The 25,009-nt window shown below is 64.0% G+C and overlaps 1 protein-coding gene across 1 annotated transcript in view; it reads left to right on the top strand.

The window, feature by feature from the left end:
- Positions 1-18,752: 18,752 nt before the first annotated feature.
- Positions 18,753-25,009, top strand: part of MPPED1 (metallophosphoesterase domain containing 1) — a 48,081-nt gene continuing 41,824 nt past the window's right edge. Inside the window, exons 1-2 of the mRNA XM_062201924.1 lie at positions 18,753-18,976; positions 24,053-24,234. Of these exons, the coding sequence (XP_062057908.1) occupies positions 18,753-18,976; positions 24,053-24,234 (406 nt within the window). The remainder of the gene's footprint in view (positions 18,977-24,052; positions 24,235-25,009) is intronic.

Below are 25,009 nucleotides of genomic sequence, written 5' to 3'. Positions count from 1 at the left end.
CCGGGTGTCGGGGAGAGAGGACGCAGGCTTGGGGAACCCTGCCTGATGGAGGGGCCCTGGTCAGTGCTGGCCTGGTCACCTGTGCCCGTGGCTGAGAGCTGCTGAGGCCCCAGGGCCTTTCTGGGAGGCGGAGCTTCCAGGATGGGCTTCCTGGAGACAGCTACCCAGCCTCCTTTGCTGCTGAGCTGGTGGGGCAGGTCTGGGGTAGCCTACTGCATTGCATTTCAGGGAGGCTGTGTGGTGGGCCCTGGTCTGGCGGGGAGCAGGAACCCCATCGTGGCCCAAAGCGCAGGCTGCTGTACCTGCTTGCTGTGTACCTGGGCAGGTAATTCCCTACCGCCAAGCCCGGAGCTTAACGGAGTCCTTGCAGCCAGAGGCTCTGGGATTCTGGATCAGTTTTGGGTCTTCCAAGATGAACGAGAGCAGAGGACGGCGGTCCTAGAGAGACCTGGCTTGGCCCAGAGCGGCAAGTGGACGTCAGTTCCAGGGACAGCCTCTCACAGTGGCTGCTGGAGGCCTGTGTAAGGATTGCGGGGCTGGGATTGATTAGTGATGTCTGCAGTGGGTGCACCAGGGCCAGTGCAGAACTTGAACAGTTTCTTGCTGCCACTCTCTGGACTCTTCCCCCTGGCCCAGGCTGCGGCAGGGAGCTAGAGGCTGGGGGTCAGAGTGAAATCGGGACTAGATGTCCCTCTAGCCCTGCTGGATACTCACAGTGTGATTTTGGGATGGGTGAGCAGCCTGATGGATCAGAGCAGGGGGTTTGTCTTCATCCTCTGATACCCGGCTGGCAACAATCCGGCGGCCCTATCCCCTATGCCTGCGACTTCTGCTTCCCTGTGGTCAGCCTGGGCCTCAGTTTTCCCATGTGCACAGTGGGATCAGGGCACTGAGGTGCCGCCTAGGCTGCACGTTGGTGATCTGGACTCGGATTTGCTGTTAGGAGCGAGTCGGAAGCCGCAGGCAAGGTGCCACGTCCTGCCAGGGCAGCAGCACGGCAATGCTTCGCTGGGTCCTCCCCTCCCAGGCTGCCTCAGGGCTGTGTCCAGGGTCTGATGGGCAGTGGGTCCAGGGAGGAGCCCGCTGAGGGAGGCTGCTGATGGCTCAGGTCCCCAGGGCCATTCTGGAAAGCAGCTGTGGAGGCAAGGCGGGCAGCAAAGGGAGGAAGCTTATGGCAGGTAGGGATCCCCGAAGAAAGGACAGGGCCCCGGGGAAGTGGGGGGCGGTGGGCACAGGAGGCAGGCAGGCCCCTGAGAGTGTGGGGTCCTGGGCACCTGCATGGGCTTCCGAGGTCCTCTGTCCCCTCTGCACCTGGATCTGACCAGAGGATCACGGCTCCCTAGTTTGGGGATGTCAGGTGTTACCCAAAGCGGGGGTGCTCCTGGGGTTTCCCCTCCCCACGCAGGGGCAGGCAGGCGTGGGGCTCTGCACGCAGCAGGAGCTGGCTCCAGGAAGGGACCTGTACCTCAGGAGGCCCCAGCCTTGTGCGCCGCTGGACCCCAGGCTGCCTCCTGCCTCCTGGTTTCTGACCCCTCCCGAGGTTCACAGGCTCAGGAGCCCGAGGTGCACCAGGGAAGAGGGCAGAGCCGGCACAGCCCCGGCGTGGGCCAGGAGGGGTGGGTTGCCCAGGGAGGCGTATGCTTGGCGGGACAGGCAGGCATCTCCCCTCCCTGCAAACAGGACGCAGGCTTCCCGGCTGCACAGCGGACAGCGAGAGGGGGCCCAGCCTTCCAGGGCCGCCTGCAGTGTGCACTTGACTCTCGCTGGCCCCTCCCCCAGGGTGGGCAGTGCTCTCCCCACCTTCGGGGTGGGTGTGCGGAGACGTTAAGGCCCCCGCGGGAGGAGGTCCCTGGCCGCCCGAGGAGCTCCTGCCACCCCTGCCCAGCACCAGCACCCCCCGCTGAGCGGATGGAGCAGTGGGAGGAGCGAATGTGAAGACGCAGATGCCCAGCTTGGCGCCCCTGCTGTCCCTGTGCCCCGCCCGGGCCTCCTCCTCTCGGCCCTGGATCTCAGCTCCCGCTGTGCCCAGCTTCCAACCTTCAGCCTCCATCCACGCCCCAGGACCAGCCCTGGCCCCAGCCACCCTCTCAAGGTCCTCAGCTCCTGTGCCTGGAATGCCTCTCTCTGCCTTGTTCCAGCCCTCTACGTCTGTGCCCCCCAGCCCGGGGCCCCTCTGTTCAACAGTTCTCAGCTGCACAGCGCCTGGACCCCCTGTTCAGGGCAGGGCCAGCTTGGAGCACCTGTGTCCGGATCTCCTGGCCCAGAGCGGGTGGCAGAGACATTTTGCAGAAGTTTTTGGAAGCCCAGGCTGCTGCTCCAGCCTGTGTTGCACCCACTTTTCAGAAAAGGAAACTGAGACCCTGAGTGTTGGTGTGTGGCATCCATGGCATGCAGGCAGCACAGGGACGGGGCCAGGGAGGGGGCAGCCCGGGAGGGTGCAGAGACGGCGCTGGGGCAGGCCTGGGCCCGGCCAGGACCCTGGACAGCTCAGCAGAGTTGGCCTGAGGCTGGCAGTGCTGGGGCGCACTGGGGGCCTGAGTCGCTTGGAAAGACCTGGCCTGGTGCCTTGATGGCTGGGTGGAGGGCAAAGCAGGTGTCCAGGAGTCCCAGTTTTACTATACACTGGCTGGACAGCTCTTGAAACGTCTCAAAGCCTCGACTGCTTCATCTGTAAAATGGGTCTTCTAAGTCTTCCCTCACAGGAAAGGTTGTTCCTGGTTGAGGTCCCCGCCAGGCTGTTGTGAAAAATAAACCAGATCCAAGACACCTGGGAAAGGTCTGTGAAGACAGGACAGGCCTCACAGGCAGCAGGTGGGGGGCACAGCCATAGGTGGGGGGGGCTCGAGAGCAGGGACAGGGCAGTGACTTCCCCCTCTGCAGAGCCGCGGGCTACAGCACCTTCCGGTTACCTGCATACCCAGGGGTGGCTGTTCCTGCAGCCAGTGCCCACCTGGCTTTCTAGGTAACAGCTCGGGTCACGTGGCGGGACTGCCGTGGGGTGGGGGTGCGTTTGGACCACAGCCTGACCAGAGCTCTAGGGGAGGCAGGAGGAGGAACAGCCTGGGGTCTTTCCATCCTTGCAAGGTCCTGAGCAAGTTAGTGAGAGAACTGGGTTAGAAGCCAGAGCTTGCAGCCCCAAGCATCCCGTAAGGGCTCCGGTTCGTGTCCCGGCTGCTCCACTTCTGATCCGGCTCCCTGCTAATGCACCTGGGAAAGCATCGGAGGAGGGTCCAAGCGCTTGGGCTCCTGCCACCTGGTGGGAGACCGGGAAGAAGCTCCTGGCTCCTGGATTGGGCTGGCTGTTGTGGCCATCTGGGGAGTGAACCAGAGGACGGACGATCTCTCTCTGTGTCTCTACCTCTCTCTCTTACTTTCAAATAAGTAAATAAATCTTAAAAAAAAATGAAAATAATCCGGAGCCCAAGGGAGCTTGTTTGGGATGCTGCACCCCATATTGGAGGGCCTGGGGTTGAGTCCCACTCCCACTCCTGATCCAGCTTTCTGCTGCTATGCACCCCGGGAGGCAGCAGGTGCCACATGAGACCTGGAGCGCGTTCCAGACTCCTGGCTTTGGCCTGGTGCAGCCAAAGGCCAGCTGTCAGCATCTGGGAGTGAACTGCCAGATGGAAGAGCTCCCTCCCTCCCTCTCTCTCTCTCTCCCTCCATCTCTCTCTCTCTCTCCCTCCATCTCCCTCCATCTCCCTCCCTCCCTCCCTCTCTCTCCCTCTCTCTCTCTCTGAGAACCCAGATCCCAGACTTGGTAGATGACAGCGCTAACCACTGGAACCTGCTGGACACTGACTATGCCCCAGGCGCCCTATGTGCGTGGCCCCTGAGGTAGAGATTGTCAAGTCAGTGTGGCAGAGCAGGATCTGACACACGGCTAGGGCATGGTTCAGGAGCTGGGCAGTCTTTTTTTTAAGTAAAAGATTTATTTATTTATTTGAAAGTCAGAGTTATACAGAGAGAGGAGAGGCAGAGAGAGAGAGAGAGAGAGAGAGAGAGAGAGAGGTCTTCCATCTGCTGGTTCACTCCCCAATTGGCTGCAACGGCCAGAGCTGTGCTGATCTGAAGCCAGGAGCCAGGAGCTTCTTCCGGGTCTCCCACCCACACAGGTACAGGGGCCCAAGGACTTGGGCCATCTTCTACTGCTTTCCCAGGCCATAGCAGAGAGCTGGTCGGAAGTGGAGCAGCCAGGACTCGAACTGGTGCCCATGTGGGATGCCAGCGCTGCAGGTGGTGGCTTTACCTGCTATACCACAGCGCCAGCCTTGGTGGGTATTCTTGTGCTGCACCTGAGCCTGCTGGAGGTGGGCAGTGTCCAGGCTCCCCACAGGGCGTGGCTTTCTTGCCTTGGCTCTGCCTACAGGAAGGCCCAGGATGGGGCCCGGGGCAGACCTGGGCTGGCTGGTGCATGGCTTGGCAGGGTCTCCAGCCTCCAGCCCACCCCGGGAGCCTCTCTCACCCGCCAGCCCGTGCTGATCTTACCCTCCGGTCTCTTCTGGCTTCCCTGCCTCTGCCAGGGCCATTCCTGGGGCCTCACACGTGCCTGTGAGCATTTGCTGGCCTGTTGATTGCCAGTCGGTCTCCGTGGAGCATCCTGGGAAGGCATGAAAGCTTCGGTCACTCCGTCAGCTCTCTGTGACCTGAGCCTCAGCCACGTGCACAGGAGCGCCCAGGAGCTCCGTCTTTCGTCATAGTCTGATGACTGCAGGGAAGTTGGAGACAAGAAACAATCCCACCAAGGGGCTGGCATTGTGGTGGGGTGGGTAAGCCGCTGCCTGTGATGCCGGCATCCCATATGGGCGCTGGTTCAAGTTCCGGCTGCTCCGCTTCTGATCCAGCTCCCTGCTACTGTGCCTGGGAAGGCAGCGAATGGTGGCCAAAGTGCTTGGGCCCCTGCACCCTCGTGGGAGACCCGGATGGAGCTCCTGGCTCCTGGCTTTAGCCTGGCTGTTGTGGGCATTTGAGGAGGGAACCAGCGGATGAAAGACCTCTCTCAGTATGTCTCTCCCTCTTTCTGTAACTCACCTTTCAAATAAACAAATCTTTTCAAAAAACATCCCATAAAGAAAAAAAAAAAAAAAAAAAAAAGCCCAGACCCTTATCCCAAGGTGGGCATTTTCCTGTTCCTGGTTGCTACCTTCTGTCTCCTTCCCTTTCCCATTTTTCCAAAGCACAGAATGCGGTGCGCTTGTATAACCCGCCTCCCCGGTTCCTGGCCCGTGTGCTGAGCGAGCATGGCCTCATTTTCCTGTTAGCAGCGCGATTTGTTCCCGGAGATGCCTGGGACATCCCGCAGCTGAAAAAACCGATCCCCTCTGGCTGGACACAGAGGTCGCCTTGAACTGGGGACTGCAAGCGGCCTGCAGTGAGCGCCTCTGGGCTGGTTCCTGGAGGGTGAATTTCAGCTGGGTCACGGGGACATCACCTGTGCTGTGAGGACAGGTGGCTTGCTGGTGCAGGCTGGTCCCAGTGTGTCCTGGCTGGGAAGTCCTCTTCCCCCGCCTCTGCAGCACCCTGGCTGCACCTGTGGCCCTTCTCCCTGCCCCTGGCTCCCTGCTGTCCTGTCCTGGGTGTCGGGAGCCCTCCTGCCTCTCCTGGGCAGAGAGCTTGCCTGCTCCTCCTCCTCCTCCTCCTCGCCCCTGGCCTCCAGCACACGGCAGGTGCCTGGGAAATGCCTCGCCGTGGCGCGAGCCGGCCGCTGGCTGGTGCAGCAGGATGGGACCGTGTGGTGTTCCTATTAGTCCAGGAACAAGTGCCACTGTGTTATTTCATTTTTCCAAAGCAGAATGTCTGCTGTGTTTGCCAGACTGGTTGCTCTTTTAGGAGTGGGTCTGTCCTCCCCACCCTGCACTCCTCACTCCACCGTCTTGCAGAGCCCCAGCCCTGGAGGCGTGCAGCTCCGGGCTCTGGAGAGCCTGACCTCGCAGGTGCAGCCTGCACCAGGCCAGCAGGGGAGGCAGGGGGTCACGTGACACAGCGTGGGTCACGGGCACAGCCCAGTGCCTGGGGCAGGGGCCTTCGGTGGGGAGCTCGGGCTTTGCCAGGCACACAGTAGGTGCTCAATAAATGCCCATCCAGGGAAGGTTGCAGGTTCTGGTAGGATTGGGGGTGGTGGCGAGGCTGGCTTCGGAAGACAAGGGTCCCATGAATGTCTCGCTCTCACCCCAGGGACCAGGGAGCCACATTCTTCAGTCACCAGTCTAAAGCTGTGACTGTATGCGGCAGGCACCACAGTCGTCCTGGTTCCCAGGAGGCCTGCAGCCTAGGCAGAGAAAGATGCTCTCTGAGTCTGGGATGCTCCAAAGGGCACGGGGGAGAGAGGTGGGGGCCCAAGACAAGGAGGCAGGAGAGGGGTGATGGCTTGAGACCTCTTGGGCTGCCCCTCCCGCCCTGTCTCCACCCCTTCCTCCTCTGTCAGGGCCACCACTGTGAGCTCCAAGATAAACCTGACCAAGTCACATCCTGCTCCCAAACCTGCTGCTCCCCCTGAACCTCCCAACTCCACCCCCTGGGCCTCCCCATCCCCCCCCCAGGAGGCCCACCCCTGGGCCCAGCCAGGCGCCCATCGCCTCCCACCCCTCCCCCCTGACACTGTTCCTCCCGCATGGGGTACCATCCCCACACCTGTCCCCGGCATGCACTTGCTAACCCCTCTGCCCCTAGAAGCCACACCAGGGGGCCGGCCCCCTTGCACCTGCCTCCCTGATCCTGCTGGGCCCCCTCAGGGGCAGCCCAGGCTGAGGACCCTGGGGACTGGGTCTCGGGATGAGAGCAAGGCCCGATGTGACTGTGACCGTGTGGGGGAGGGGTCCCCAAGCATTCGCTGGGGGGCCTCTGCAGGGCCACACCCGACTCTCTGCAGCCGCTCTGTCTGGGAGGCCCAGGCCGGCCTGACAACGTGCCCTGACCGCCCAACTCTTGGCACCTCCCACCGCTGCAGGGGGCTGCAAGCCCCAGCGGACTCCCAAGCTCTGCCCACTAAGGCAGGGCCGCGGGGTTCTCCTGGGTCCTGCCCCACTTCCCTGCCCCCTCCCTTGGGGCCTGGGACCCCCAGGGGAAGAGATGGGGGCGCAGGAGGAGGACCCCGGCCCATCAGGACTCGGAGCTGGGGTCTGCACGTCTCCTGAAGCGGGGTGGCCGGGGGAAATCCTAGACCCAGAGCGGGAGGGGGCCAGAGCCCGGTGCCCTGGGAGGCCCTGGGAGGGGTCCGGGCCGCGGCGCCCCGGAAGGAGCAGCGCACGCCCCTGCTCGCCGGGCCCGGCGCGGCGGCCGCGGATCCGGAGGTGAGAGCGCCCCCGCCCCGCCCGCGCGCGGCCAGGCTCGGCCCGGGGCTGGGGGCGGGCGCGGGCGGGGGCGCGGGGCTGGGGGCGGCCGCCTTCCCTTTCCGCAGCGCGGGCCCCGCGCGCCTCCTCCCCCTCGCCCGGCCCCTCCGCGGCGGGATGCGGGCGCCGGGCCCGGGCGGGGGCCGAGGGCCGAGGCCTGACCGGCCTGGCGGGGGCCCCGGCGGGCTGCCGCGCAGGGGCCGGGACCGAGGCCGCGAGCGCGCCCCCCCTGGAGCCCGGGCGGTGGGAGGCGGGGCGGGCGGGGGGCGGCGGCGGCGGGCGGGGGCGCCGGGGCGGCTCGGAGCCTCGCGGCGGGCGGGGCGGGAGGGGGCGCGGGGAGCCCCCCGCCCCCCGAAGGAGGAGTCTGGCTCCCACTTGCAGCCTCGGACGCGCGGCGAGGCGGCCGCCGCCGGAGGAGCCCCCGCCCCTGCGCGCCGCCCTCCCGGGAGCCGGGCCCCTGCCTCCCTCGGTGCGCGCTGCTGCTCGCGGCCGCCGTGGCCGCCGAAGAGGAGCCCGGGGCCAGGTAGGGCCAGGGGCGGGCCGGGCGCGGGCCGCGGCGTGGCGGGCTCGGGGGCGCGGGGCGCGGGGCGCGGGCGGCCGGCCGGCCGGGAGGGGGCGCGGCCGGGACCCTCTCCAGGCTTAGGGTGACGCCCGCGGCTCTGCGCAGGGACGCCCTCAAAGTTACTTTACCCGGTGCCCGCGCCCGGCCGGGCGCTCCGGCTGCCCCTGCCTGCGGAGCGGGTGCGCGCGGGCGGGGCCTCGGCCTGGGCGCGGGACTCCGGCCGGGGCCGCGGGGTCAGCGAAACTTTTCCCTGGCTCGCAGTCGAGGCCGGCTGCTCGGAGCGGCCGGCGGGAGCAGCGGGCTGCGGTGCTAACAATGGTGCCCCTGGCAGGGGAGCGCCTACTGTGCGCCGCGGAGCCCCTGCTGGCCCTGGGGGGAGGCGAGGGCCCCCGCGCCGCTGGGATGTCCACTTCTGCTGGATGTGGCTGGAAACTCCGTCCATTCCATCCGTCCACCCGCGCATGCATGCGCGCACGCGTCCGTCCACTCTCTCGGACAGCACTGAGCGCTGCGGGGCTGCCTGCCGAGCTCGGAGATTCAGTGGCGAACCAGAGGGGGTCCCACCCTCAAAGGTGGCATTTCTGGGCTGTCCAGGCCACGGGGCCCTTGTGACTCCTGGGTGTTTATTCCCAGACCCCTTAATTGTAGGAGAGTGAGTTTAGCCACAGAGCCCCTGTCCAGCCTGGGGACAGTGGCCCCGGCCGGCCTGAGAGCTGTGAGCAAGCCTCCGCGCAAGGCACACAGTGCCCGGCCCTCCCCAGCCCGCCCCGGCTCCGGCTGGGGGCATCCAGGAGCTGCCGCCCTGTCCGGCTGACCGCTTGGGGATGCCTCTTCCCCCGTGGCCAGGGGCTGGCCTCGCTCCCGGTCCTTCAGAGCTGGGCTGCCTCCCACAGCCCCACTGCCACGGCCCCATTGAACAGCCCCGAGCTTGTTAAACTGGGGGACAAAAGTGAGGCGCCGTTGAATGCTTGAGCTGGCCGGACCGGAGTTGAATGGTGGAGGGAGACTTGCTAGCGGGGAGCTGCCGGGCGGGGGGTGGGGTCAGGCAGGCCCTGACCGGCCTGTGGAAAAAGAAAAAAAAATGCAGCCAACTTTGTGAGCACTCTGACGCCCGGTTGAGGGGGTTTTGGGGAGAGGAGGGGAGGCCATGGGCTGGCCGCCGACTCCCAGCTGGAAGCAAGGCCTTGGGTCCCGGGAGCCAGGGCACCCAGGGGCCATTCAGGGAGGGGCTCCTGTATTCGGCTGGGCTGAGGCAAGGGGACGCGGCCCCAGGCCTTGGCGCTTCTGGAGCAAGGCTCTGTCCTCCTCCGGGGGCCCGCTGTGTGCGAGCCGTGCACACGACGCCGGGGCCTCTTGTGCCCGCTCCCTGCAAATCAGCTTCCGAGTGGCAGCGCCACAGCACTTGGAAAATCTCTCTTCTCCAAGATGGATTTCGGTGAGCCGGCTGCAGGGATCCAGGGCTCGCGCCGCGGTGGTGGCCGCTCCCGGAGGCCTGGGCGAGGGGTTCTTCCTGGCGCTGTCTTCCTTTTACCCCCCAGCCCCGGGGATTCGCCAGGGCCTGGCTTGGATGCCGGTGTGTCCCCTGCCTGGCAGGTGAAGCCCCTCAGCCGTGGCCACTGCGTGGTGCGCTCCGGGCCCCTGCTCGTGCACCCCAGCCCGTGCCCTGTGTGTGGGCAGATGGAGCAGACCTGGGTGTAGGTAGAAGCTGGGAACCCCGGGGTGTCTGTGCAGCAGCCCAGACGGGGCCCGGAATCCACAGAGCGACGTGGGGAATAACCGTCCATGGAAAGCCCTCCTTTAAAAACTGTCCCAGTGCGCCCTGGAGACTCAAATCTCAGTGCACTGAATGTGATTAAATTCATTGGTTCTGCCTTGAACTTGCTACCTTACCACGGGGGCCATGACGGCCCCTGGTGCTCATGGCATCCAGGACACCTCTCTCTCTCTCTCTTTCTCTCCCTCTCTCCCTCTCTCTCTCTCTCTCTCCTCTCTCCCTCTCTCCCTCTCTCCTCTCTCCCTCTCTCCCTCTCTCCCTCTCTCCCTCTCTCCCTCTCTCCCTCTCTCCCCTTGCTCCTTTGAGGAGTTTAAGGAAGGAGGCCGGATGTCACAGCAGGGAGCGATCCGATCCGAGGCAGGTCTGGGAGTCTGGAAGGAAGAGGCCCTCCCCAAGATGCACTTGCTTCGTCTTCCCACTTTGCGGCCTTGGCTCCGGTCACGGCCAGCGGGGTTTGGGAAGCGGCTGGGCCAGGCCGGGACTTGCCGCCGGCGCGCTGCAGCGGTTCCGGGCGGAATTTCTTCGTTATCCCTGAATTGTCTGTCAGAATCTTTCAAGTGACAACGTGACACGTCTCTCCCACTGCCCCTCCCTCGCTGGGAACAAAAAAGGGTCTTTTCACGTTTTCCCCCTTTTCCATTCTTCTCCTTGAGATCTCTCCCGCTCGCTCGGCAATCGGCACCTTTGTCTGCCCGCACTGCTGGAGCGAGGGACCCTTGCTTGGGGGACAAGGGCGTCCAGGTGCAGGTTGGCAGGCCCACGCTGCACCCGCAGGCCTGCGGCGGGGTCTTCCTTCTGGGTCGGATGTACCAGGCAGTTGGCAGGGAGGCGCAGGGGGAAGACGGGTAGAGGGCTGTGGCGTGTGGCAGGAGCCAGCTGCTGCCGGCTGTGCCGGGACCCTGGTCCCCGGCGTGGATGTCGCCACGCGTGGGATGACACTGCCAGCGATTGTCCTCTCCGTGTGCCGTGGACACAGACTTGGGCCTGAGGAGGTGACGAAAGCGCACACAGCAAAAGCAAGGAGGGGGGACAGCAGGAAGAGAAGAGGCCCCTGTGGGGGTGGTGTGGGAGGGCAGGCGGCAGCACCTTCTCCCTGGGGACCCGACGGGGCTGCTGCTGACACCAAATGTTTGCTTTATTTTGGCTCCCCCCCCCCCCCCAAGGAGCAAGACTTGCTTCTATTCTGGTTTTATTGGAAATATCTATGGCTGATGATGGCAGCCTAGTCTCATTTAAAGCCTTCTCCGACCTCGAGGTACTTGTAGTCATTTTGAACTCGCACACTGGCTGCAGGTGTCCCCTGGTCCTTGTGTGAATGATGCTGGGGCGGGCGCAGGGTTTCCCCAGAGTGAGCCTGGCCAGCTTGGTGCCACAACTGGACATTCGTCTTATTAGAAGCAGCTGCCGGGAAAAAAAAAAAAAAAGACGAGGAAGAGAAAAACTCTGCCCTGAGCCGGATGGCTACCTGCACCCTGCTCGGAGCGGCAGTGGCCGGGTGGCCCCAGCCTGTGGCCCAGGCTGCCCGGGAAAGTTTGTGTGTGTGACCACGGAGCTCGGCTCTGGGTCGTCTTCCCCCATCCCCGCCTCGCAAGAAGAGCTGCAGGCCTAGCGCTGATGCACAGAAAAGACTTTTGGCATCGCCCATGCTAATTTCATCACTTTACGGAGAAAATGCCGCCGCGTCCAATTTCCAGCACACTTACGGTTTCCCCTCCATTTCACTCTTCTGCATTTCCCAGACAATGCTGCAGCTCTGTCGCACCGGCTACCTGCGACGCGGGAGCCCTTCCCCGCGCCCTGCCTTTCCCGCAGCACAACGCGGCGCTTTTGGGGGTTGCAGGACTCCTGGAAAAGGCAAACCCTCCCTGCCTGCACCTCGCCTGCCCCGGGCCGCCTGCACAGCCCGGGCGCAGACGGAGTTTTGCTGTAGTGAGTTTGTGGTTCAGACACGTTATTTCACTGATCAGACTGGGGCGGGGCGGGGCGGGGTGGGGGTGGGGGTGGTGTTTAATCCTTAATTGCAAATCCCTGCAAGATCACAAAAGACACACTTGAGCTGATCATAAAAATGGCAAAACCCCAATCTCAGACTTCAGCGTGGAATTACCATAGAGCCGGCTTGACGATGCTCCAGTGACATCTGTTTAATAGATTTCCACAAGAGCTGTACGTCTGCATTTACTTTCTGGGCAAATTGCATCTGAAGCCTGAGCCACCGCGACCCTCCCGTCTCTCCCCGCTCCGGAAGCCCCGTGAACGTGGGGTGCATCCGTGGAAGGCGATGGGGAGTGCTGACTTCTACGGCGTTTCCTCTTACTGGCCGTGGCGTGGGGGTTGTCTGTGTGCTCGTCTGCCGCGGATCTGGGCAGCTCCCCATCTCGACTCCGCAGATAACAGGAACCTCCGAGTGCTTTATTTCGAGATTGAGGCCACAGCGTTCTGCAGAAGGAGATTCAGCCTCCCCACCATTCTTCCTGTGCCTGCTGAGCTACGCGATGGATGTAGCAAGCACCCGGGATTATAATAACTGATGGCGTGCAGCCCCGGGTTAGCGGCCGATTTCCCTGCCCGAGCTCCGGGGCTTCCTGGGAGGTTCGGCCCTCGTTCCGTGGCATGGGAACGCAGGAGATTCCGAACTCGAAGAGAGGCCGGGCGGACGGCCTGCCTTGGTACCTGACATTAAAGGAATAAGTGAGCAACTATTTGTGGCAGACGGGACCCGACCCAGTAAGTAGCAGTCGCCGTCGTCCTGAAATGAAAGTGTATAATTGGAAAAGGAGGCGGCAGTGAGTGCTGGGGCTGGGGGCCGTGGTGGGGAATTAGGAAGTGTAATTGAAAGTCGTGTAGTCGTGATTCAGATTGGGCCCAGCTAAAAGGTTTTTAAAGTCACGTGCGGGTGATGCGTTGTCAAGGACCACGGTCTGATTTCCCCCGATGTGAGGATTCCTTCTGCCTCCCACTCGTCAGCTCGATCAGTCGCACGGCGAGGACCAGCTGCAGGTCCGCGTGCTCCTCCCTGCGTGGAGAGGGAGGCCCGAGCCCGGCTCCCTCCTCCCGGCCCACGGTGGGGCCCGTGGGGGCTGGTTTCCCTCCCCCTGCTGGGCTGTCGGCCCTGACCTTGTATATTTATTTATTCATTTTACTCTTTATGACATTCCCAACTACCGACGGAATCGGTTGCCTGTTCTAGGAGAGGAGTTAGGACTTGGCGGTGCTCTGAGCCTGCGTGGGATGCACGGCTTGTGAAGGGAGCCCTCCCAGGTCTGCGCACCTCGGTGCTCTCTGGGCACTGTCGCCAGCGCCTGTGCTGCGCTGGGGGCCGTGTGGCGGGCAGGACACCTCTCCACAGGGCGACAGAAGCCCCGGGAGCGGTGCCTTCCTCTCCGTGGGGCCCCGAGCCTCCGCCTGGGGACTGTACTCAGCCAAGCAGTTGGAGAGTCTGGGGGCGCCCGGTGGCCCCTGCTCCCCAGAGAAGAGGAGACAGAGCAGCGAGAGGCCGTGAGCTCAGGGAGAGCCGGCCGGGCGCTGGGCTGTCGCCGCTTCTGGCCGGCGGCTCTCGGAACACGGCGGCTGTCCCGGCACCGTCGCGGTTGTCCCCGAGTTCTGGGCTCAGGACAACATGGTTTTGTTCCGGCCTCTCGGACATGGTTTTGTTCTGGCCTCTCGGTTACTGTGCGGGGCCTGGCAGTGAGCGGGAAGCGTCAGTGTTTGGGAGCTGCCTTTAACACCATTGACGTCCGCCTGGCGCCTTTGAGAGCCGGCGACGGCGCTGGTGACAGTGCTGACTTCCAAGGCCTGCGTGGGATGCACGCAGGTGCTTCAGGCCACAGTGAAACAACCCTGGCCTTGGCCGCTGGTCGGCAACGTCCCGGGCGGGGCACGCGCTCCAGGGCTTCCTCTGGGCGGGTTTGGGCTGCTCCGGTGACCCAGGCAGCACCTTTGCGGAAGTCCACCTGCTGCCCTTCTAAGTGTCTCTCCTTCCTGGCTTTAGGATCACCAGACCCCGCCCCCACCCCCACTATCTGCTCCTCTGGCAGAGTCCTGGGGGGGCCCGTTGAGCTGACCAGCGGCTCCCCTTGGGTCCCAAGCCCTTTGAGGTCCTGTTGCCCTTCTGGGTCGTTAGGGTCCAGGATGAGGTCTTGCCCAGAGCGGGGGCAGTAGTGTTTGGGGGCTGCCCAGGGTCCCCCAGGCTGCCCAGGATGGGGTGGTGACCTGTGCCTGGGAAACCAGCACCACACACCAGGAGTCAAACCACCGGCGACTCAGGAGCTGAGAAACTTCTGGGTTCTGGAATGTTCCTTGCAGACCTTTCTAACCGGAGTGGGGGATACATTTCGTGAGCACCTGCTGTGTGCCGGCTGTTCCTCCTGGGTCCTCTGATCTTCCCGGAGGCCCCGAGAGGAGGCTCCTGGGTCTGCCTGTCTGCCAAGCAAAGCTGATTCCCAGGGATTCCCAGCCGATGCTGCCCAGAGGCGGTGCAGCTTGGTTCATCGGCTCCTTCGTGCCTGCGCAGGCATTTTGTTTCCGTCCCTCCCCGTCATTTGTTCTGTGGCTCTGCACTTGGCTGGGACAGGTGGAGGCTGTGTGTTGGGCGCCCTGATGAGGGAAGCCCTTGGGGGCTGTGGGTGGAGACCCCTGGCCCAGCCTGGGGGTCGAGGAAGATGTCTCCAGGGCCATGAGCCATCCTGGGTGGGGTGGGCGAGAGCCGGGAAGCAGGTGGGGTAGTGGCCGGGGCCAGAGAGGAGCAGCCTTGGGGCAGCCCGAGGTCGGGCTCCTCTTGTGCCTGGGAGGCCCCCCGATCCTGGCCGTGCTGGAGCCAGCCTGAGAAGGAGAGGAGGCTGGGGCCCACCCCTACTCCCCCCACCCCACCCGAGCCCCCCCCACCTCCCCCTGCCCTGAGCCCACCCAAGGAGCTGGGCTTCAGCGGAGGGCAGTGGTTCGGGCACCACAATGCATGGTGTGGCCAGGAGTGAGTTCTGGAGGCTGGCGTGCTGTGGGCAGTGAGCGGCCCGAGGGGCAGGTCGGAGGGGTGGGGCCCTTGGGCCACGTGCCTTGCCTAGACATCAGCTAGGGTCCAGTGGCCACATCCGACTCCCCCCATGAGCACTCGGGCCTGAGGCGGCCCCCAGCACCCAGGGACCAATCAGTGAATACCGTGTGAAAGAGTAAGACCGGCAAAGCAAGCTCTTGGAAGAGGAGCCGGCGCCTGCGTCCGGGGCAGCCGGAGCCGCCGAGACCCCAGTCGCCTCCCACACCGAGGGCCTGGGTTTGAGTCCTGGCCTTGCTCTGTTTCTGACCCCGGCTGCCTGCTAACGGGCACCCTGGGGGCAGCAGGTGGTGGTTACGTATCCGGGTCCCCTCTGGGAGACCTGGATGGAGTTCTTGGCTCCTGGGTCTCTGGGGAGAGGAATAGCAGGTAGGGGCAATTTTCTCTGTCTCTCTCTGCCTTTCAAAAAAGGAAAAAAAAAAAAAGAGAAAAGGAATTAAAGAGAAAATGGAGTTCATTTCTGGCCCAGGAGGGTCCAGAGCTTCCCAGTTTTTGGAGAGGCTGGAGTGAGTTTCTTTCCATCCCTGGGGTAACCCGGGGAGCACACCGACGAGGAAGCAGAAACAGAGAGGTTTAGAGACTCGCCCCACGACCCACAGCCGATTCGAAGCCCGCGTCCTCCGACTGCCAAGTCCGGAGCTCGCCAGCGACGGGCAAGGACAGCTCGCGGCCGCCTCGCGTCAGTGCCGCCTCCGTCTCCCGGCCTTTGCACCTGCTGCTTCCTCTGCTGGGTTCTCTCATGAGTCTGGGTGTGGCCGGCTGCTCCCGGCTCGCGGGTGTGAGGTGACGTCACCTCCTCACTTGGGTCTTTCTTGCCTGCCTGGTGTAAGGTCCTTCCGCTGCCCCACCCATCACGCGTCTCCCCGTCACCCCATCGCTCTTCCAGGTACATACGCAGAGGCCAAGGAAGATCCGGCCTCTGAATGAAGTGTGCATGCCTTACGGAACTTTTTTTTGCACTGAAATAAATACCTTTTGACTTCAGTTTCCGCCAAACATCTTTGGTGGCCGGCATCCGTCCCCTGAGAGGGTCTTTTCTGTTTACTTGGCCTGTCCCCCCACCCCCATTCCTCGAGGGCCAGGACTGGCTGCCTGCTTTTCCATGGCTCTTCTGGCCCCTGGAGCGGCGGCTGCTTGAGGCCCCGGCAGGGGTCTGTGGAATCAGTGACGCTGCGTGGCATTCGTCCCAGCCCCCAGACAGGCACCTGCAGCCCCCACCAGCGCGCCCGACTTGCCCAAGGCTGCACAGAGCCAGGCTGGGAGCCCCGGGGTCCAGGCAGGCAGATGTGGCGTGGTGGGCCATGTCAGTGCTCCCTGGGAGAGCTGTTTGCTTGGGAAGCCCTGCCCCCCGCCCCCCCGCCCCCCGCCCCCCGCAGCAGATGCCTGCGCTGGCAGCCGAGGCTGCTCGCATTCCCGCACGGTGGCTAACGTGCTGCTGCGGCTCCATAAATATTAAATGGGCATTAAAAGAAGGCTCTGCATTCCGGCTTCCCTGATTTCTCCACGCGGGGCCCGTTGCGATCCCCCTTTATGTGAAATGCGGCATTTCACCGCGGAGTGCCGCCGGGACGCCTTGCCGCCCGCCTCTTCCGGCACAGTCCCCTGGTGCGGCGGGCAGGCTGGTACCTGCTTCCCGGGGACAGGGCTGGGCGCAGGCCCCTGGGACCCTCCTTTCCCCGGGGCTGTGCCCAGCCTGGCAGCCCCCTGGGGAAGGGGAGACGGCAACCACTTCAGTCTTCAGCTGAGTCCTCGTGGCACCCCCCTCCTCCAGGCCGTGCACCTCCTCTGGCCAGACGCACCCTGGTTCATCGTCCCTGTATCCCTCCCTCCCTGCTTGCATCCACCCATCCGTCCATCATGCGTCTCCCTGCCCCTGTCCCTAGTTCACTAATTCGGTATTTATGAAGTATTGGGGGTAGGTGAGGACCTGGGAGCCAGCATCCGCTGAGCACTTGCCGTGGGCTGGGCTCTGGATCTGCACCTGTTTCCTCACATTCTCCACTCTGACACTGGGATGCTTTTTCTTCCAGCTTTTAAACGGGGGGGGGGGGGGGGGGCAGGCTCTCTGGGAGTTGAGCCGCTCGCTCGGGGGCCCGGAGCTGGTGCTGATATTGCCGAGTGAGTCAGGGACACCTAGGCTCCGCCCTCGGGACACAGGGCCCCCTGAGGCCCCCTGTGTGGCTATGGACCCGAGGTGCAGGGGCTGGCCACGTGCTGGGTGTGGGTGGGGCCAGGCTGTGCAGGCCTCCAGGCGAGGGTCTTACAGGGACTTCCCGCAGGTTGGCGGTGTGATCAGCTTGCGTTTGAGGACACTCTGAGTTCTCCCGGGCCCTGGCAGGTGCTGCCAGTTCTTGGAGCCGGCCCCTCGGTCTGTACTCTGCACCCCGGGATCAGGTGCCCCGAGGCCCGGGCGGCACCTGCAGACGGCAGCCCCCCAGTGCACAGGGGCCGCGCTGCACCAGCAGGGACCGTCCCAGTCCTGGCGTCTGTTGGCTGGGTGCGCGGTGCCTGCCACTGTTCTGTTTCCTTATTTCTCTTGCATGCCCGCCTTGGCAGGTGGCGTTGCCGGGGTGGAAGCCGTGTTCCGGGGGACGCTGAGGCTTTGGGAGCTGCCCTCACGTCACCCGGCACTCAGCCATGTGCTGGGGCTCAAGCCCACGTCCAGTCCCGGCAGGCCCGGCTCACAGCAGGCAGAACCTTTGGTGTCCCACACCCTGTGGCCTCCCCCGGGGCTTCTGGGAGTCCCCGGGACTCATGGGCCCCCACTCGGATGCACTTGGGAGCCAGGTGCAAGGACGAAGCCCGGGAGAGGCAGACTTTTTGTCTCCTTAGGGAAGTGCTGTGAGTTCAGGTGCAGTTTTGGGGGGCGGGGACAGGTGGGGAGCATCTTACCTTGTATGGGGATGATGGAGATTTTTTTAAAAAAATTAATAACCCATTTCTCCTTTGCACACAATTAAAATGTTCTCCAGTCTCTAATTTTTGTCATTTTCCTAATCTAATTTGTTTTCTGTGTCGATTCTTCCGAGCACAAAGCAAAGGGGGTTTTCTTTGCTCAGCGTGACTGGGCTGTGGCTGTCCAGGAATACTTTACATTACATTATTTTCTCCTTGGTTAAATACAGTGCAAATGGAACCATCGGAGGCTCTTAATGACCAAAACCTTGAAAACACAACCACACACAAAACTTGAAAAAGAATCCTTAGGGAAGGGATGGGGTGGGGGCCTGATGGGTGTCGGGCGGGGTCCCGCCCATGCCGCCTGCGTTTCCAAGGCGCCAGAGGGCACTGCCATCCAGGGAGGAGAGGTGCGGCCCACACTCCCCAGCGGGAGAGGTGAAAGCCGTGTCCCCGCCTTCCCCAGGCCCTGCTGAGCCAGGTCCCGCCGAGCGGCCTGCGGAGGAGGCAGGCGTGTGGGGAAGTCCCTTCAAGATCTCTGATGTCAAGGAAGGAATTCTCGGCCGCGCCCACAGGCACCTGCTCGGGCTTGCAGGGGTGTGCGTGGGGGTCCTCGGGGAGGGGTGGGGCTGGAGGGGAACCTGCCCCCCACCCTCCAGCTCGGGAAAGTACACGTGAGCCTGTTGACACACAGCCGCCGTAGTCTGGGTAGTCTGGCCGTGTGGGGCAGGGCGTCTTGGGGGGGTGGGAAAGCCGATGAAGAGATTCCCACGTGCCGGCCCCGCGTGCAGCCGGGCGGGCGGCGGGCTCTTTATGATTTTTTCTCCCTGTCCCCTCCCTCCCTTCCCCTTTCTTTTTACCAAAGTATATTCATCAAACTGCTGAGTTGGAAAGATTTGTAATGAGTTTTTGAGCTGTACGACTGTGGTTTTTTTTTTCTCCCCCCACCCCGGCCCCCGCCCTCTCCCTCTTTCTAAATCTTCATCTGACATTAAATAAAGCAAATCCCAAACAGATTAACTGTCGCTCGGTTCTGCTCCGTCTCCCCAGGCTGTTTGCAGGTCTGGCGGGGGGCCGGGCGGCGGCGGCGGCGGCGGCGGCGGCGGCGGCGGTGGGCGATGCCCGGGCGGCCCGCCCAGGTCCATGTGGCACTCTAGGTGGGATGCTGGCGTCCTGAAGGCCGAGGCCCTGGCCCTCCTCCCCTGCGGCCTGGGCATGGCCTTCTCCCAGTCGCACGTGATGGCCGCCCGGCGACACCAGCACAGCCGGCTCCTCGTCGAGGTGGACGAATACAGCTCCAACCCTACCCAGGCCTTCACCTTCTACAACATCAACCAGGGCCGCTTCCAGCCCCCGCACGTGCAGATGTAAGTGGGGGGGGGGCGGGGGGGGCGGGGGGGGGCGGGCACCACAGCCCCGGGGGGGGAGGGGCGCCCGGACTGGCCACGCTGGGCAGCCCGAGTCCTGCTCCTTGGCCAGGGAAGGCGTTGCAGGACACGAGGTGACAGGCGCGTGCACGCTCACACGCACGTGCAACTCCAGACGGCGAAGCCGAAGGGCTGGCCGCCCGGGGCCCACAGCTCGGGGGCGGCTTTGAGGGGCTGAGTTCAGCTTTCCCCGGGTGTGACCCTTGGTCGGATGGACTTCCCTCAGTGTTGGGGTGGGGACGACTGGGTCCCAGAGAGAGGAGGGGGACCTGCTGCAGGCCCCGGGCCCTTGGGACCTGGTCTGGGGGTGGTGGTCTCCCCCTCGCTGCCCCTCTGCTTGTCAGTGATGTTCCTCCGACAGGACTTGGCAGTGGGGAAGGGTCTCCTGCCCCCCCCCCCCAGGGCTCTGCTGGCAGGTGCAGGGGTACCTGAGGACTGGGGGACACCCAGGCAGGGCACCCCCCTCACAGCAGCGCCAAGGGTTTGTCCTCACTGCCACGCAGCTGACCCCTGCTCTCCCCCGAGTCTCCCCTGAGGCCCCCGGGGGCAGGGGTAGAGGAGGGCCTGGGCAGTGCTGGGCGACTGCTGGCTGCCGTGGGACCCTCCTCCGTTATCCCCGGGCGCCCCCTCCCTGCAGGCCTTACCTGGGGAGCAGAGGGCCCAGGCAGGTCAGGAGCCCCTCTCCGCTCACAGAAGCTGCGAGCCGCAGCCCGGGGCTCTGTCCGCACACAGCCTGGTGGCCTGTCTGGGGCTGAGGTCCGCGGGCAGCATTCACCCGCAGGGCCCGTGGGCGGGCTCCTCTCTCTCTGAGGGGCCAGGGCTCGGGCCAGGGGGCAGGTGGGCGGTGAGCCTTCCATGTTGCGAGCCCGCACCCGGCTGGGCTGGGTGCTGGGGACATGGCAGTGAGCGGAGATGCCTGCCTGCCCGCAGTGGGCTTGCGTGCCAGTTAGCGTGTGGGAGCGTGCCCTCCTCGTGTGGGCTCCACACAGCCACAGCGCCCGGGGACAGAGCCCAGCGGCTCTCCTGTGTAGGCGGGTAGGTGGCTCCATACCTGGTCGGCCCCGCCTCCCAAACTGCTCTATGCCGTCGCCTCTGCAGGTGGCTCAGAGGCCTCTGGGGGTTTGGCCAGGGCCCCGCTTTGAAACAGAACTTTGCGCAAACCCTGGTGAAGGAAGTGAGGGTACGGGGACCCATGGGGGGTGGGCGCTCCAGCTACCCCAGCAGGCAGAGGCGTCGGGCAAGTGGGCACAGAGCGTTCGTGGCACCTGCAGGGTGCCACCAGGAAGCAACCACACTGCTCGGCACGGGGTGCGGAGCTCCGGGCCCAAGTTCCACTCATGAAGACCTGGGCCCACATTCACCCTCTTTTTTTTTAAATTTTTTTTATTTGAAAGGCAGAGTTACAGAGAGGCAGAGAGAGGGAGAAACAGAGAGAGAGAGAGAGGTCACCCCCCAGATGGCCGCAATGGCTGGAGCTGAGCTGATCCGAAGCCAGGAGCCCGGAGCTTCCTCCAGGTCTCCCACTTGGGTGCAGGGGCCCAAGCACCTGGGCCATCTTCCACTGTCTTCCCAGATCATAGCTGAGAGCCGGGTAGGAAGTGGAGCAGCTGGGACTTGAACCTGTGCCCATATGGGATGCCGGCACTGCAGGCAGCAGCTTTACCTGCTACACCACAGTGCCGGCCCCTCATAGTCTTGAGCTGACCAGCTGAAACCTTGAGCCTTTTCTAGGCTTCAGTTATTCATTTGTTTATTATATATATTATATATATATATATTTGAAAGTCAGAATTACAGAGGGAGAGAGGGAGAGGCAAAGAGACATCTTGCATCCGCTGCTTCACTCCCTACATGGCCGCGATGGCCAGGGCTGGGCCAGGCTGAAGTCAGGCGCTTCCTCCCGGTCTCCCGCGTGGATGCAGGGGCCCAAACACTTGTGCATCTTTTACTGCCCCCCCCCCCCCCGGTGCATTAGCGGGGAGCTGGATTGGAAGTGGAGCAGCCGGTCCCATATGGGATGCTGATGGCGTAGGGAGCAGTTTAACCCGCGAGGCCACAGGGCGGGCCCCCAGGCCGGCTGTGAGCTACACCTTCGTTACCGGGGTTAGATCCCCGCACCTGTTACACCGTCATTAACGGGGTTAGGTCACCACACCTGTTAGGCCGTCGCTAACGGGGTTGGATCCCCGCACCTGTTACACCGTCATTAACGGGGTTAGGTCACCACACCTGTTAGGCCGTCGTTAACGGGGTTGGATCCCCGCACCTGGCGGCGGCGTGCTCAGGTGCCTCTGAGAGGCAGAGGCCGGGCCGGCCGTTCACGTGTGGGTCTGACCCTGGCGCAGCCACACCTGCGGTTCGAATGCCCCCTCGCACAGACTGTCTCCGGGTCTGGGCTCTGCGCCGGGCTTCTGGGCGCCCCACGCCGCTGAGCTCCGTGGCGTCCTGTTCACGGGGGCGCCCCTCCCGCTGGGCAGGGGAATGTGTTTTAGGAGGCCCTGGAAAAGCTTCTGTCTGTAGACGGATGGTGAGATGAAGTGGCTCTGGAAGCCACAGCTGCGGTGGCTTCCGGAACCAAGAACCGGCTGCCCACTCCACAGCGAGTTAGGCCGCTCCGAGCCTTGGTTCCCACCTGCAGGACAGGGCCGGTGCCTTGCTCCGACGTCATCGGGAGGCTGGGCAGAGCAGGTGCACCCGAGTGCTGCTGCCCCGTGGGGCCTCCCCATCGGTGGGGCCAGGATTACAGGGGTGAGTGTGTGCTTCATCCCCCCAGCCAGCGACGGCACAGGGAGGTAGAGTCTCCGTTTCTCCTCGGGGATCGCTGGGTTTGCCTTCTCCGAGCTCTGAGGCCTCTGGGCGCAGGAAATCAGAGCAGAGTTAATTAAGAGCTCTGGCTCCAGCAGCAGGCCCAGCGCAAGAGCCCTCAGCGTCCGCTCGGCGCTCGGCGCTCGGCACGGAGCTGGCGGTGGGGGTGGGGGGGAGCTGAGGCCGGCTCGGGGCTGCTCTACTGAGCCGGGCTCTGGGGAGGAGAGGGGCTGGGGCCCCAGGGCTGCAGGGCTGCCATCATGCCCCGCCCCCCTCTCTCCCTTCTTTGTCTCTGTGGCTTGGTCTTTGCCTCCTGGTGGGGTCTTCAACTGGGGGGGAGGGGGAGGATGAGTGAGTGTGATTGGCTTACTTGTGCCTGTGTCAGCCAATAGCCCAGGCTTGTCTTTTTTTTTTTTTTTTTTTAAGATCTATTTATCTGAAAGGCAGAGAGAGAGGAGAGAGAGGAGAGAGAGAGAGGTCTTCCATCTGTTGGTTCATTCCCCAAATGGCCACAATGGCTAGAGCTGGGCCAGTCCCAAGCTGGGAACTTCCTCAGGGTCTCCCACGTGGGTGTAGCGCCCAAGGACCTGGGCCATCTTCCACTGCTTTCCCAGGCCACAGCAGAGAGCTGGATGGGAAGTGGAGCAGCCGGGACTTGAACCGGTGCCCATGTGGGATGCCGGCACTGAGGTGATGGCTTTACCTGCTGTCTTGATTGGCTGCCCTTGGCCCAGTCTGCTGTATGGGGTGGGCGGGGCTGTGGGCTGCCTGCAGACTGGGGGAGGAGGGGGCCCAGAGGACAGGAGCTGTGGGACTCACGGGGAGGGAGAGTCCAGCCCCCACCACAGTCAGACGCTGCCTCCTCTGGAGGCTTCCCAAAGCCCCCAGGGTGGGGCAGGGCAGGGCCTGCTGTGCCCCTGGGCCGCCCTGGCTGTGCCGCCACTGGCCATGGTCCATGGCCCTGGCGCATGGCCACCAGGCCTGGTTCAGCTCAGGGCAGGTGGCGAGCAGGAGTCAGCCGTGTGGGGTGAAGACGTGGACGGCGCGGCGCCTTCCTGGGGGACTGTCCCTCAGCCCGGCCAGCTGCCACCTGCTGGGTGCCACCTGGGGCCAGGGGCTGGGCCGGGCGCCCCTCCCGCCGCAGCTTGGGGCGAGGTGGGCGGGCGCAGTGCCCTCGTACGTCTGTACATTAGCATGTGGAACCCGCGGCTCTCCTAAGGTGTTAATTAAATTTCTTCGGAGTATATTGTCTGAAAAAAAAAGGATAATTAGAAAGATGTCTTTAAAAGTATTTATGTAACTGATACGCCCGGCTCTCGGTTTGCCGCATAATTAGATTTGAACACAAAAACCCCTCCAGTGCGTGCTCAGCCGGAGGGGCCGCTCGTGGACACGCCATCGCGTGGTGCTTCCGGGTCTGGAGCCCTGCGGGGCGCGTGGCGGGGGGTGGGGGGGCGGGAGCCGGGCTGTGGGACAGGAGGGCTGCGACCTGCCTTTGCCCCCTCGGAATCTTCCGGGTCCCCTTGCTTGGGGAAGCGGCTCCGTTTGCCAGATGGGCAAACCCAGGCCCGGCGGTGAGCGGCAGAGCCGGGACCTCAGATTCCAGCTGTTCCCTTGCACCACCCCCGCGGGCCCCGGCCGCAGACGCCCAGAGCTTTGCGTGGTTCTGAGTGCCACCTGCCCTGCAGTGCCGGGCTGGTCCTGGTGACTGACCGTGGACTTGAGTCCGTGCTTCCCCCGGGGGGTGCTTGGGGTAGGAGACGACTCATTCGTGGACTCTCGGGTCTGCGGCACGATGGGCAGACGGCAGCGTTATCTGTGACGTCAGACGTTCACGGCAGGGACGGGAAAGCCTGCAATCCCCTCGGGCTGCAACAGCGCGAAAGGGGTCGGGCGGTGTTGCATTGTCGAGAGGCTGGGGTGACGGTGCCACCGCACGTCCACACAGTGGTGCTCGCTGCGCCAGCCCTTTCGCTCATCGTCCCCTTGACCTTCGCAGCTTTCTAAGGTTCCCATGTTGGGGATGGGGGGACTTTGGCTGTGGGGACAGGCTATGTTTTGCCTGGCGAGTGTGCAGTCTGGGTTCGGACCCAGGCGGCCCCCGTTGGGTCGGATCTGATCTGGGTTGATAGGGCCGGGTGTCCTAAAGCTCTGGTTGCACCCCAGGGTGCGCTGTGACCCCGTGGCCCACAGGGACTTCTCTCCCCGCAGGGTGGACCCGGTGCCTCACGATGCTCCCAAGCCGCCCGGCTACACCCGCTTTGTCTGTGTTTCCGACACCCACTCGAGGACGGACCCCATCCAGATGCCGTACGGCGACGTGCTGATCCACGCCGGCGACTTCACCGAGCTGGGGCTGCCGAGCGAGGTGAAGAAGTTCAACGAGTGGCTCGGTAGGTCCTGCCCACCCAGGCCGCGCGTGCCCCAGGACGTGATAGGTTGCATCTGCCAAGGTCCCGCCCACCCGGCCCACACGTGCTCCTGGGACGGGATAGGTTGCCCCTGCCAAGGTCCCGCCCACCCGGGCCACACGTGCTCCTGGGACGGGATGGGTTGCCCCTGCCAAGGTCCCGCCCACCCGGGCCACACGTGCTCCTGGGACGGGATAGGTTGCACCTGCCAAGGTCCCACCCACCCGGGCCACACGTGCTCCTGGGACGGGATAGGTTGCACCTGCCAAGGTCCCACCCACCCGGGCCACACGTGCTCCTGGGACGGGATAGGTTGCACCTGCCAAGGTCCCACCCACCCGGGCCACACGTGCTCCTGGGACGGGATGGGTTGCACCTGCCGAGGGTCGCCTGTGCCCCCGGGAAGTGACAGGGCCCAGCTGCCAGGGCCCCATGCAGGCTGCCCCTTCGGCCTGGCGGCCTCTCCTCTCTGCCCATGAAGCCGTCTCCTGGGCCTTTGCCTGCACCTGCCCGAGGAGCCTTCCCCGGTCAGACCAGGACGTGTCCCCCCCTCTCCTGTCCCCCCCGGGCCCCCATCGCCCACCCCGCACACCCCGGCAATGCCTGCTGGGGCCGTGACTGCCCATTGGTGGGAATGCAGGACCTGGGGCTTGGCTCAGGGCTGTGCCGCCCGTGTGTGCCCAGGTGGGCGCCAGCAGCTGGTGAGTGAATGTGTGGGTAACTTTCTGAATGGCGGTGCCGGGGTGGGTGCTGGGCT

Source organism: Lepus europaeus, chromosome 10, assembly GCF_033115175.1.
Source record: "Lepus europaeus isolate LE1 chromosome 10, mLepTim1.pri, whole genome shotgun sequence".
In the NCBI taxonomy this organism is placed as follows: domain Eukaryota; kingdom Metazoa; phylum Chordata; class Mammalia; order Lagomorpha; family Leporidae; genus Lepus; species Lepus europaeus.
Note: the sequence above shows the minus strand (reverse complement) of the source record. Positions and strands in the feature narration are given on the sequence as shown.